At 44.4% G+C, this 13438-nt stretch overlaps 1 protein-coding gene across 7 annotated transcripts in view; it reads left to right on the plus strand.

Annotated features, from left to right (window-relative positions):
- The window catches only part of LOC149455069 (cysteine-rich protein 2-like), a 548326-nt gene that overhangs the window by 230013 nt on the left and 304875 nt on the right, over positions 1-13438 (plus strand). For all 7 annotated transcript variants that reach the window (XR_016314105.1, XR_016314106.1, XM_089686684.1 and 4 more), the window contains exon 4: positions 3045-3176. Coding sequence is in view for 5 of the 7 variants with exons in the window: in XM_089686684.1 (XP_089542810.1) it covers positions 3045-3176 (132 nt within the window). In the remaining 2 variants the exon portion in view is untranslated. The remainder of the gene's footprint in view (positions 1-3044; positions 3177-13438) is intronic.

Below are 13438 nucleotides of genomic sequence, written 5' to 3' on the forward strand. Positions count from 1 at the left end.
AGAACACACACAGGGCCCCTACTACGTAAAGTGAATACAGAGCCCCCACCACCAAACACACACACTCATAGAGACACACACACACGTGTCTCCCCTCTGGATCTCTCAGCCTGTCACACTCCGTTTCTAAGCACTCCTGTCACAGACATTTCTCCTCCTTCCTCCCACTGTTACATGCCGAGTTCTCACCAGTCTGTGGATTCTCCTCATCCTTGGGGTCTGTCAGTCACTCTCTCCTCTCACCGGACCGGACTCGTAGCACACTTGCACAATCCACCCTGCTGCCCCTCCCCATCCTTTCAGGAGCCTGTCATACGACCTCCTAAGGACTCTGGGCCCTTGGGTAGTGTGTGAGTGCTTAATGCCTGAAAGCTTATTCCGCCTCTGGTGCCGGCACCCCGATCCATATCCATTGGCTGTTTGATCGATATGGCCCTCGCCCCCATGGTATTTCCACTTGCGAAATGCGAGCAGGCGAGTGGAAATTTCAAGGCCTGGTTTAAATGAAAATTGTGTAAAAAAAAAAAACATTATTTTGTCATTTTCCAAAACGTTTTGACAGGGTTGCATGACCAATTGAAATAGAGCAGCTCAGAATAGCTACAAATGGCCTGGTCAGGAAGAGGTGGTAAATCTTCCAGAGGGCAAGTGGTTAAGGACCAGACCTTCTTCTGACACTGTTTGTTTTAAAGTAAAAATCAATAATTTTTGCTAGAAAATTACTTAGAACCCCCAAACATTATATATAAGTGGATACAGTGTGGTAGCAGGGTTGGCACTACCACTAGGTGAACTAGGCAGCCGCCTAGGGCACAGCCAGGGCCACTGGGCTACCAATGCTTCCCAAACAAAGCCTCCATGAAGTCCATGAAGTACTTCAGCCGGCCCGCCTCTCCCAGGTACTAATCAGTGACTGTCATGGAGATCACCTGGGTCCCCGCCAGCTCATTCTCAGACACAGAAGCCTGGCAGTGAAGCTGGAACTAAGGAGGGGGAAAGGGCCTGTTGCTGTTCACACTCCTCCTCTCCATCCTTACCTGCACCACAAGGCTCTGGGGAACTCCATCCTCCTCATCACTGGCCCGTGCAGCAGGTACAGTGCGGTATCGGGGCCGATGCAGCCGGCTCAGCCAGTCAGGCAAGACTCTTCCTCCAGTACTTGAAGCAGCAGATTGTTCTACCCCGTCTTCATCCACACTGACACTGCCCTGGACCGGAGCTGGATGAACACTGGATCCCCTGACCACCGTTCACAGCCAGTCCTGCTCTGTGGACAGAGCTTCCCACTCTCTGTCTGCTCCACATCCCCTCTCATCAGAGGAGGACCCCTACAGCCGTACGTCCACTCCACTCCTCTGTACACCTTCACTGTCCCACTGAGACCAAGACCCCCAACCGGCAGGACCTCCAGCACACTCTGCCACCAGTACAGAGCCCACATCTCCGGCTCCATAACAGAGTCCTTACCAGGGGCTGGGGGTTGCATCCTGGCTACATGGAACTCTCTTCCATCACCCGCAACTTTACTCACTGACTCCAAAATGGCTACAAGACCTCCACCCCCTCACCCTGAGCCGCTCCCCGCACCCCTCATTAACATAGACCTGCTCTGTCCAACACCCTGCTGGGAGCTTTCCACACTCTCCTCTTCTCCTTACCAGGGAGGAGCTCACCAAGTCATAATGTGCCCATACCCCCCACATACTTCCCGGACACCTCATGCCCCCCCACATACCGCCCTGACACATCATACCCTCCACATGCCGCCCGGACACCTCATAACCCCACATACCACCTGGACATCTCATACCCCCCACATACCACCTGGACACCTCATACCCCCCACATACCACCTGGACACTTCATAACCCCTACATACCTCACACACCACCCCCAGTCACTGCTCCTCATAGACCCCACATACCGCCCCAGTCACCGCTCCTCATTGACCCCCACATACCGCTCCTCATAGACCCCACATACCGCCCCCAGTCGCTGCTCCTCAAATACTCCAATTACCACTCCCACTTGCTGCTTCTCAAAGACCCCACATACCACCCCCAGTCACTGCTCCTCATAGACTACACATACCCCCTGGAAACCGCTCCTCATAAACCCCCACATACCTCCCCCAATCACCGCTCCTTATAAACACCACATACTGTCCCCAGTCACCACTCCTCATAGACCTCACATACCGTCCACAGTCACCGCTCCTCATAGACCCAACAACTTCTCATTCAGTCAATGAGACGCCACTCAAGCCGTGCTGCATGAAGCATTACTTCCCCCCAGCTCCCCAGGATCCACACGGATCTAACATTGGCAAGAATGTGAGAAAGCATCCCTACACAGGCTGCGTTTGTTTGCAGCCTTTATTTTTTTTACTTTATATGCTTTTAGGGCCTGTCCACACCATAGTGCAGAGACGTCAGTTTTTCTGCACGAGTTCTGCAAGGGCGCTAGGAAATCGATTGTTTTCTATGTGCCCTGTTCACACCACAACACTGGTATTACGTGCAGATTTTTTCTGCGCAGGAATCTGCAACATGTATAAACCTCATTGAAGTATGCATGAAAAATAATGTAAACTGATGTCTCTGCAAGTGAATTCTGTGTGTCAGTTTCCATTAGTTGTTCTGCACGTATGGTGTGAACAAGTCCTAAGGTCTGGTTCACACCCATGTATTTTTTAGTGCTTTTTGTGTTTTGCAGAAACACACTATGGTCCCTTTAACATGGTTTCCTATGGGACATGTTCACATCTATGCGTTTTCAGCCGCTGCATTTTGGTAAGGGTCAGGGACTTTTTTTACTGCAGCAATTTGCAGTACACATAGGTGTGATACAGGCCTTAGAGGATTTTGTTAATAGATATTTTTCATTTAACTGCTATATATTTTTCCATATCAGTTTGCTTTTCTTGCGTGTTATAGCATCTACCTACTAAAAAAGTATTCCACTTGAATTTTGTGTGCTTTCAGAATATTTAAGATAATGTAATTATGTAACAGTAGATTTAAAATTCATTTTGCAATTTTCAGGTGTTAACATTGGGGGAGCTGGATCATACATATACAAGAAACCAAGTGTTGAAAAACCCATTTCTCCAACGGAGTCAGCCCCAAAGAGTGAAGACAAGAAGGTTACTGGCCCCTCAAGAAGTCTCAGTCAAGGTAAGGTATCTGTGGAAATGGCAAACAATCTACTCTGATCCTGTGTACATATCTTCATACACCAGGCTTGCCCTAAAGTTTATTTAAAGGGTTAGTTCACCATTAGGAACATTAGAAGCATCGCAAGCATAGTACAACCTTCTCTTCAGCCCTAAAAACAGTGTTCCTTTTCATTCCATACCTGTATGCATATACAAGGCCTGTCCACAAAAATGTCAAGTAGGTGCCCTCCTGTCCTGTTTAAATGGCAAGAGGTTACTCCCAACAAGAAAGGATCAAGTATGCCTGTCCGTTCAAAGGCAGTGTATGTGCAGTGCCAGATATTTTCCCGTCCCTGAGCTCAGCCACAGAGGGATATATGAAGAAATCTCTCCAAAACAGTGGTTAAATCCCCTCTCAGTTACTGAACGAGTGTCTCCATTGGAATATTTTCCATCTACTCCTCTTCTAGTGAAATCTGTAAACTTGTGAATTTCCTATTACTATTTGTTCTAGTGGACGTGGTCTCTACAGTCATGGTCATATCCTGAATTGACAGACAGCATTAAAAACCTAATAAAAGGTTTTATCTTCTTCCGTTTTTTTTTTTATCAAATAGGATTGTGTTTTTGAAGAAATAAAAGTAGTATAAGGTAGTAACAAGCAAACATATTTGGCATGATAGTATATAGGCATTAGTATGGTATACTAGAGTACATACAGTATTCCAGATATATAAAATAGTGTTGGTAAAAAGGCCACCAACCACAAATTGAAAGAGCAGGTGCAGCAATTCTCCAATTGGGTAAGAGAATAGCAACAAAACCAAAATTGCTTTAGGACTGACAGAAAGGGGAAAGGGGGGGGGGAGAAGAGAAGTGGGGAGAAGTAGAAAAAAAAAACAGTGGAAGGGGTCATGGAGGAGGGAAGGAACGTAAAGGGGATTCTGCACAACCCCTAAAAAAAAAAAAAATAGAATATGGTCACGCAATATCCAAATAGCCTACTGGGACTTCCTGGGCAGCCAAACCCTATCATACTTTCAGAGGCAATTTCGGTTAATATAAGTTAATTTATGTATTAGTAGAGCAACATTAATCATGGCCTCCCAGGATGACACAGGTGAAGTCCATTAAAAAAAAGAAAAAAGAAACTTCTATAGTTGGGAAGATACTGGAGAGTTTAATAAAAGACCACATACCTGTAGATGAGTTCTCGCTAGAAAAAAATATTTAAGTAACAGACACCATGGATTCATGAAAGACAGAGGTTGTCAAACAAATCTGATTTCTTTTTATGAGAAAGTAAGCAAAACATTAGTCAAAGGCATGACTATGGATGACTATGACTATGGATATAATATATGTAGCGCTACTCCCGAAGGAGCCAGAACACCCTCAGCCCCTCAGGCATACCTGGTTAGTGGTAGAAATTATAACATTAGAAAGTAGAACCACACACAGATTAGAGTAAACTGATATGAGGTTTATACCAAACATCAATGTAAACTTGGTTGAACAGTACAGGCTGATATTGATATTTAGCAATAATTACTCTTAGCAACAGCTACAGCAACAGCTGTAAGAGAAGTTCAATCAATGTTAGCAGGCTTGCTTTTCAGAAATTTACCAAATGCCTCTGGCCAGAACTCCAGTAAGCAACAAGGACTAGCAACAATGAGACTAGCTTACTTTGAGTCCTCAGAATCTGATGGTAAGGGTTAAATCTGAAGTAAAAGAGCTCTTTGACCAGGGTAGTCAATGTACCTTTAAATTTAGTGAGGATTCTTCTGCACGCTTGCTGGAGCCCAATTGGTGCACAAATAAACAATGATGTAGGTGATATTCCCTGACAGGATTGATACAAAGGGAAGGTAGAAGAAAGTACAAGGATTTTACTTTTAGGTGACAGTTGACTTAGGTGTTTTCTCTTTCAATGTACTGGGAAAAGAGCAGCTTTTAGGCAGATAAAGTGTTAGCTGATGAATAAGCTTGCTAGAAAAGAGTAGCTTCGCTCTGGGATGTGGTGACCAATGGCAACGGTGGTAGAAGTTCCTTTTAGGAGGATAGGTCAATGGTTCAGGGAGCACTGATGTGATCTGGCATACCAGAGGCCTGCACTGTGGTCAGCTCTACTGACTTGATTATACTGCAAACATGTTCAATAATAGCGGCTATGGGAACTAGGCCGCAACATGTGTTAACTAAATGTAATGTCCACAACTGTGTGTAGGTAAGATAGCAGGTATGAGGAGAATGTCAGTGTTCTCTTACTTAACTGGTGTATTGGACTCTCTTACCCGATTGGTGGCTTCCAGCAGGTCCTGGCTGTCTCTCTTTCTGCAGATGGGCCCCCCACAGGTTCTCTGGCTTTACGTGCAACGCTCCATCTGGTCACCACACTCCAGGTCACCCTCTGACAGACTGCCTTGCTGAACAGAAAGCAAGGTCAGTGGCTCCTCCTTACTTCTTCTCTGTCTCTGGTAGTGCTGGAGGGGGTTCTCTCCCCACTCTCCCTGATCACTCAGCAACCTGGCTCTCCCTCTGGTAGGTCTCTCTCCCCTTCTCTTTCTTGCCACCCTCATCCTCTTCCCCAGGCTCCCAGTCCTCTCCTCCCTTTACTGCTGGGGATGCTGGGGGCTGTAGTCTGTTCTCCTAGGCTTGGAATGGGGCCGCCTGTCCCTGGAACTACATTTCCCATGATCCTCCCCTCAGAGTCTGCTGATTGGTCCTCATGGCAGCCAATGAGGAGGGAGGGGAAGAGCCAAGCGGCGAGTCTGTCAAGCCAACTCTGTTCCCCTGTGACAGTGTGAGGAAAGGGGGGATAAAAGCTTGCAGCTGCTCTCTCTCTCCCTCTCTGTGGCAGCTCAAGCGGGGAGGGGGGGGGGGAGAGTCCTGACTCCGGTCATCCTCCCCACAGGGGGAGCAAGTGGGGGAGGAATGAAGAGCAGGCAGGTGGAGGCAGCAGCTGCTACACATTCCCCCCACCAAAGAACCTTTGGTCCCTAAAGGAGGGGAAGAGTCCATATGCATATAATGTCCACAACCTGTTATATGCTGTCAAATACATTGGCAGGCAAAGCACGTTAGTTCAGGCAAGGGAACCTCCCACTATTTATCATGAGAGGGGAGGATGTCTTGCCCACAAGTCACTGATATTGGGATGGCTTATTTAGATGTGCCAGGGGGTGAGTTGGAGTAACCCTCCACTAAGAATCGGCAGTGGGAAGGGTTGGCATGTTGTGTGTTTTTTTGAGAGGTAAAGATAGCTTCAGCTTCCTCCAAACTTTCACCTAAAGTATTGTAAGTCAGTCTTTTGGGGGGACATATTGTCCGCTTTTATCTTCGCTCTTTAAGCTCAGGTGCTTGGGATACAACTGACTCATCTTCTTCCACTATAGCAGGTTGAAGAGCTATGTAGAATGAACTCAGGCATCAGGCATGAAGGTTTCAGTATCTGCTTCTCTAGAAGGAAGAGGAGTAGCAGATTCCAACATTGTAGATGGCAACAGCCAATCCATACCCATTTTTTCTTCCTCACTGTCCTCTTCATCTGCACTTGTGGCAAAGATTTGGACCTGGTTACTGGGCAAGATCTCTAAGTGGAGGTTTGAGCAGATTGTGGATCTGGTTGTTGAGGTACTTGAACTGCTTCTGATAGCAGCAGTAGGTGATTTCGGTGCCAGGTCTTTAGTGCGCCTGTGCTTCCTTCTGTGCGGATCTGGTATACTGGTAGCCCTGGCAGCTGCTTACAGATGATATAAGGCTGTGACTTCCAGCGATCAGCCAGCTTGTGTTTTCCAGTGACACCCAAGTTCCTCAGCAACACTCTGTCACCAGGCTGCAAATCATGTACTCGCACCTTCAGGTCAAAGTTTCTTTTGATTCGCTGCCCCCAAGTGTCTGAGGCAACCTGGGCCTTTTCACATGCTGCTTTCAGACTTTTACTCAGGCAATCCACATATCCTTTGTGTGACACCATTGCGGTGTGATCTAAATAGGTGCTGAATGCTAAGTCAACTGGCAGTCAAGCTTCCCTCCCAAATATCATCCTGTACGGTGAATAGCCCATGGCATCATTTTCAGTGCTATGGTGGGCATGTACAATGGCTGAAATGTGCCTGCTCCAATGTGGTTTCTTTTCTGAGGTAAGGGTTCCAAGCATATCTAAGAGGGTACAATTAAATCTTTCTGGCTGAGGACCCCTTTGAGGATGGTAGGGGGTTGTTCTTGACTTCTGAATACCTAACAGGTCTAAGAGTCTCTTAACGCATCTACTCTCAAAGTCTCTTCCTTGGTCAGGGTGAATACGTTAGGGCAAACTGTAGTGGACAAAGAACTTCTCCACCAGAATTTTCAGATGCTTGCTGGTCTTTGGTTGGGAATGCCTGGGAATGCCGGGTGAAGTGGTCGGTTACCACCAGGATATTTCCCTGTCCATTTGAGTCAGGTTCCAGTGTCAGAAAGTCAATGCACACCAATTCCTTTGGTCCTTGACTTTGAAGGTGACCCATTGGGGCAGTCCTGCTGGGTAAAGTCTTCCTCTTTATACACTGCATGCAAGAGTGACAGTACCCCTCGATTTCAGCCCACATGCAAGGCCAATAGAAGTGGTCTCTCACTAGTCTGGACTCCAACCTATCCTTCCAGCCCCAAGTCCAATCATTAACAAACTCATGCAGACTCCACCTCCGCAACATCGCCAAAATCCGCACATTCCTAACCCCAGAAACCACTAAACAGCTCATCCACTCCCTCATCATATCACGACTCGATTACTGCAACTCCCTCCTCACTGGCCTGCCTCGCCACGGGCTATCACCACTTCAGTCGATCCTGAATACTGCAGCCAGACTCATTCACCTTACCAACCGCTCCATTTCCGCCACCCCCCTCTGCCAATCCCTCCACTGGCTTCCAATTGTGCAACGGATCAAATTCAAAATCCTAACGCCGACATACAAAGCTGTCCACCATACTGCCCCAAATTATATCACTGACCTAATATCCAAGTACCACCCAACACGCACACTCCGCTCCTCACAAGACCTCCTTCTCTCTAGTTCCCTGGTCTCCTCCTCCCATGCCCACCTCCAGGATTTCTCCAGGGTGTCACCCATCCTCTGGAACTCCCTGCCCCAACCCATCAGACTATCACCTACTCTCCTCTCCTTTAGGCGTACCCTGAAAACCCACCTCTTTAGGGAAGCCTACCCCACCCCTGCTAATTTGCTGCCCTCCTCCACTCTCCCTACCACTCCATCCCCCACAGCTATCTCCTCCTGTACCACTATCCCCTCCCTCCTAGATTGTAAGCTCGAAAGAGCAAGGCCCTCGAACCCCTCGTGTATCGCATTGTATTGTTACTGTACTGTCGCATGTTCTGTCCCCCTTTGTAATGCACAGCACTGAGTGAACTGTTGGCGCTTTATAAATACTGTATAATAATAATAATAATTAGAGATGAGCGAATCGAACCAGGCGAACCGGAATTCGAGTCGAATTTCAGGAAATATTCGATTCGCGGCGAAACCGAAATTTTGCCTACTTCGGGTGCGCGAATCGAACATTTCCCGATCAGCCGGCAAAAGTGTCCCTGCAGTGAGCTCCGCTATTTCTGACAGTTCTCTGACAGAAGGAACACATGTTTAGCGGTTGAAACATTGTATCTATTAGTTTACATTTAGGATACAGATGTTTCAACCACTGTTCATGTGAAGAAGCTGTGAGAGAACTGTCAGAAATAGAGGAACTCTGCACATACACTTTTTGCCGGCTTGGAATTATTCTTCTTTTCATCCTACTTCTTCTTCTTCTTCATCTTCATCCTCAGAAGAAGAGGATGAGGATGAGGATGAAGAAGAAGAAGAAGAAGTAGGATGAAAAGAAGAATAATTCCAAGCCGGCAAAAAGTGTATGTGCAGAGTTCCTCTATTTCTGACAGTTCTCTCACAGCTTCTTCACATGTACAGCGGTTGAAACATCTGTATCCTAAATGGAAACTAATAGATACAATTAGTAAACTAATTTGTATCTATTAGTTTCCATTTAGGATACAGATGTTTCAACCGCTGTACATGTGAAGAAGCTGTGAGAGAACTGTCAGAAATAGAGGAACTCTGCACATACACTTTTTGCCGGCTTGGAATTATTCTTCTTTTCATCCTACTTCTTCTTCTTCTTCTTCTTCATCCTCATCCTCATCCTCTTCTTCTGAGGATGAGGATGAGGATGAAGAAGAAGAAGAAGCAGTAGGATGAAAATAAGAATAATTCCAAGCCGGCAAAAAGTGTATGTGCAGAGTTCCTCTATTCTGCAGATACACTTAGAGGAGCTCTGCACATACACTTTTTGCCTGTTTGGAATTAATCTTATTTTCATCCTACTTCTTCTTCTTCTTCTTCTTCTTCTTCTTCTTTATCCTCATCCTCAGAAGAAGAAGAAGAGGATGAAGAAGAAGAAGAAGAAGTAGGATGAAAATAAGAATAATTGCAAGCCGGCAAAAAGTGTATGTGCAGAGTTCCTCTATTCTGCAGATACACTTAGAGGAGCTCTGCACATACACTTTTTGCCGGCTTGGAATTAATCTTATTTTCATCCTACTTCTTCTTCTTCTTCTTCTTCATCCTCATCCTCATCCTCAGAAGAAGAAGAAGAGGATGAGGATGAGGATGAAGAAGAAGAAGAAGAAGAAGAAGAAGTAGGATGAAAATAAGAATAATTCCAAGCCGGCAAAAAGTGTATGTGCAGAGCTCCTCTAAGTGTATCTGCAGAGCTCCTCTAAGTGTATCTGCAGAATAGAGGAACTCTGCACATACACTTTTTGCCGGAAACCGCTGTATGGAGGGAATGTCATGGAACTGTCAGAAATAGACTATTAATGACAGTTCTGGGACTGTCCTTCCATACAGCGGTTGAAACATTGTATGTATTTGTTTCCATAAATGGATCCATTTATGGAAACAAATACATACAATGTTTCAACCGCTGTATGGAAGGACAGTCCCAGAACTGTCATAAATAGTCTATTTCTGACAGTTCTATGACATTCCCTCCATACAGCGGTTGAAACAGCTGTATGGAGTGAATGTCCCAGAACTGTCAGAAATAGACTATTTATGACAGTTCTGGGACATTCACTCCATACAGCGGTTGAAACATTGTATCTATTTTTTTCCATAAATGACATTCTGCAGATACACTTAGAGGAGCGCTGCAGATACACTTTTTGCCGGCTTGGAATTATTCTTATTTACATCCTACTTCTTCTTTTTCTTCTTATGAGGATGAGGATGAAGAAGAAGAAGTAGGATGAAAATAAGATTAATTCCAAGCCGGCAAAAAGTGTATCTGCAGCGCTCCTCTAAGTGTATTTGCAGAATGTCATTTATGGAAAAAAATAGATACAATGTTTCAACCGCTGTATGGAAGGACAGTCCCAGAACTGTCATAAATAGTCTATTTCTGACAGTTCTGGGACATTCACTCCATACAGCTGTTTCAACCGCTGTATGGAGGGAATGTCATAGAACTGTCAGAAATAGACTATTAATGACAGTTCTGGGACTGTCCTTCCATACAGCGGTTGAAACATTGTATGTATTTGTTTCCATAAATGGATCCATTTATGGAAACAAATACATACAAGTTCTGGGACTGTCCTTCCATACAGCGGTTGAAACATTGTATGTATTTGTTTCCATAAATGGATCCATTTATGGAAACAAATACATACAATGTTTCAACCGCTGTATGGAAGGACAGTCCCAGAACTGTCATTAATAGTCTATTTCTGACAGTTCTATGACATTCCCTCCATACAGCGGTTGAAACAGCTGTATGGAGTGAATGTCCCAGAACTGTCGGAAATAGACTATTAATGACAGTTCTGGGACTGTCCTTCCATACAGCGGTTGAAACATTGTATGTATTTGTTTCCATAAATGGATCCATTTATGGAAACAAATACATACAATGTTTCAACCGCTGTATGGAAGGACAGTCCCAGAACTGTCATTAATAGTCTATTTCTGACAGTTCTATGACATTCCCTCCATACAGCGGTTGAAACAGCTGTATGGAGTGAATGTCCCAGAACTGTCGGAAATAGACTATTAATGACAGTTCTGGGACTGTCCTTCCATACAGCGGTTGAAACATTGTATGTATTTGTTTCCATAAATGGATCCATTTATGGAAACAAATACATACAATGTTTCAACCGCTGTATGGAAGGACAGTCCCAGAACTGTCATTAATAGTCTATTTCTGACAGTTCCATGACATTCCCTCCATACAGCGGTTGAAACAGCTGTATGGAGTGAATGTCCCAGAACTGTCAGAAATAGACTATTTCTGACAGTTCTGGGACAATCACTCCATACAGCTGTTTCAACCGCTGTATGGAGGGAATGTCATGGAACTGTCAGAAATAGACTATTAATGACAGTTCTGGGACTGTCCTTCCATACAGCGGTTGAAACATTGTATGTATTTGTTTCCATAAATGGATCCATTTATGGAAACAAATACATACAATGTTTCAACCGCTGTATGGAAGGACAGTCCCAGAACTGTCAGAAATAGTCTATTTCTGACAGTTCTGGGACATTCACTCCATACAGCTGTTTCAACCGCTGTATGGAGGGAATGTCATAGAACTGTCAGAAATAGACTATTAATGACAGTTCTGGGACTGTCCTTCCATAGAGCGGTTGAAACATTGTATCTATTTGTTTCCATAAATGGATCCATTTATGGAAACAAATAGATACAATGTTTCAACCGCTCTATGGAAGGACAGTCCCTGAACTGTCATTAATAGTCTATTTCTGACAGTTCTATGACATTCCCTCCATACAGCGGTTGAAACAGCTGTATGGAGTGAATGTCCCAGAACTGTCAGAAATAGACTATTTATGACAGTTCTGGGACATTCACTCCATACAGCAGTTGAAACATTGTATCTATTTTTTTCCATAAATGACATTCTGCAGATACACTTAGAGGAGCGCTGCAGATACACTTTTTGCCGGCTTGGAATTATTCTTATTTTCATCCTACTTCTTCTTTTTCTTCTTATGAGGATGAGGATGAAGAAGAAGAAGTAGGATGAAAATAAGATTAATTCCAAGCCGGCAAAAAGTGTATCTGCAGCGCTCCTCTAAGTGTATTTGCAGAATGTCATTTATGGAAAAAAATAGATACAATGTTTCAACCGCTGTATGGAAGGACAGTCCCAGAACTGTCATAAATAGTCTATTTCCGACAGTTCTGGGACATTCACTCCATACAGCTGTTTCAACCGCTGTATGGAGGGAATGTCATAGAACTGTCAGAAATAGACTATTAATGACAGTTCTGGGACTGTCCTTCCATACAGCGGTTGAAACATTGTATGTATTTGTTTCCATAAATGGATCCATTTATGGAAACAAATACATACAATGTTTCAACCGCTCTATGGAAGGACAGTCCCAGAACTGTCATTAATAGTCTATTTCTGACAGTTCTATGACATTCCCTCCATACAGCGGTTGAAACAGCTGTATGGAGTGAATGTCCCAGAACTGTCAGAAATAGACTATTTATGACAGTTCTGGGACATTCACTCCATACAGCGGTTGAAACATTGTATCTATTTTTTTCCATAAATGACATTCTGCAGATACACTTAGAGGAGCGCTGCAGATACACTTTTTGCCGGCTTGGAATTATTCTTATTTTCATCCTACTTCTTCTTTTTCTTCTTATGAGGATGAGGATGAAGAAGAAGAAGTAGGATGAAAATAAGATTAATTCCAAGCCGGCAAAAAGTGTATCTGCAGCGCTCCTCTAAGTGTATTTGCAGAATGTCATTTATGGAAAAAAATAGATACAATGTTTCAACCGCTGTATGGAAGGACAGTCCCAGAACTGTCATAAATAGTCTATTTCTGACAGTTCTGGGACATTCACTCCATACAGCTGTTTCAACCGCTGTATGGAGGGAATGTCATAGAACTGTCAGAAATAGACTATTAATGACAGTTCTGGGACTGTCCTTCCATACAGCGGTTGAAACATTGTATCTATTTGTTTCCATAAATGGATCCATTTATGGAAACAAATACATACAATGTTTCAACCGCTGCATGGAAGGACAGTCCCAGAACTGTCATTAATAGTCTATTTCTGACAGTTCCATGACATTCCCTCCATACAGCGGTTGAAACAGCTGTATGGAGTGAATGTCCCAGAACTGTCAGAAATAGACAGAAACTGTCACAGAACTGTCCTTCTTCT

Source organism: Staurois parvus, unplaced genomic scaffold (genome assembly GCF_062004578.1).
Source record: "Staurois parvus isolate SC_StPar_1 unplaced genomic scaffold, SC_StPar_1.0 ptg000406l, whole genome shotgun sequence".
NCBI classification, from domain to species: Eukaryota; Metazoa; Chordata; class Amphibia; order Anura; family Ranidae; genus Staurois; species Staurois parvus.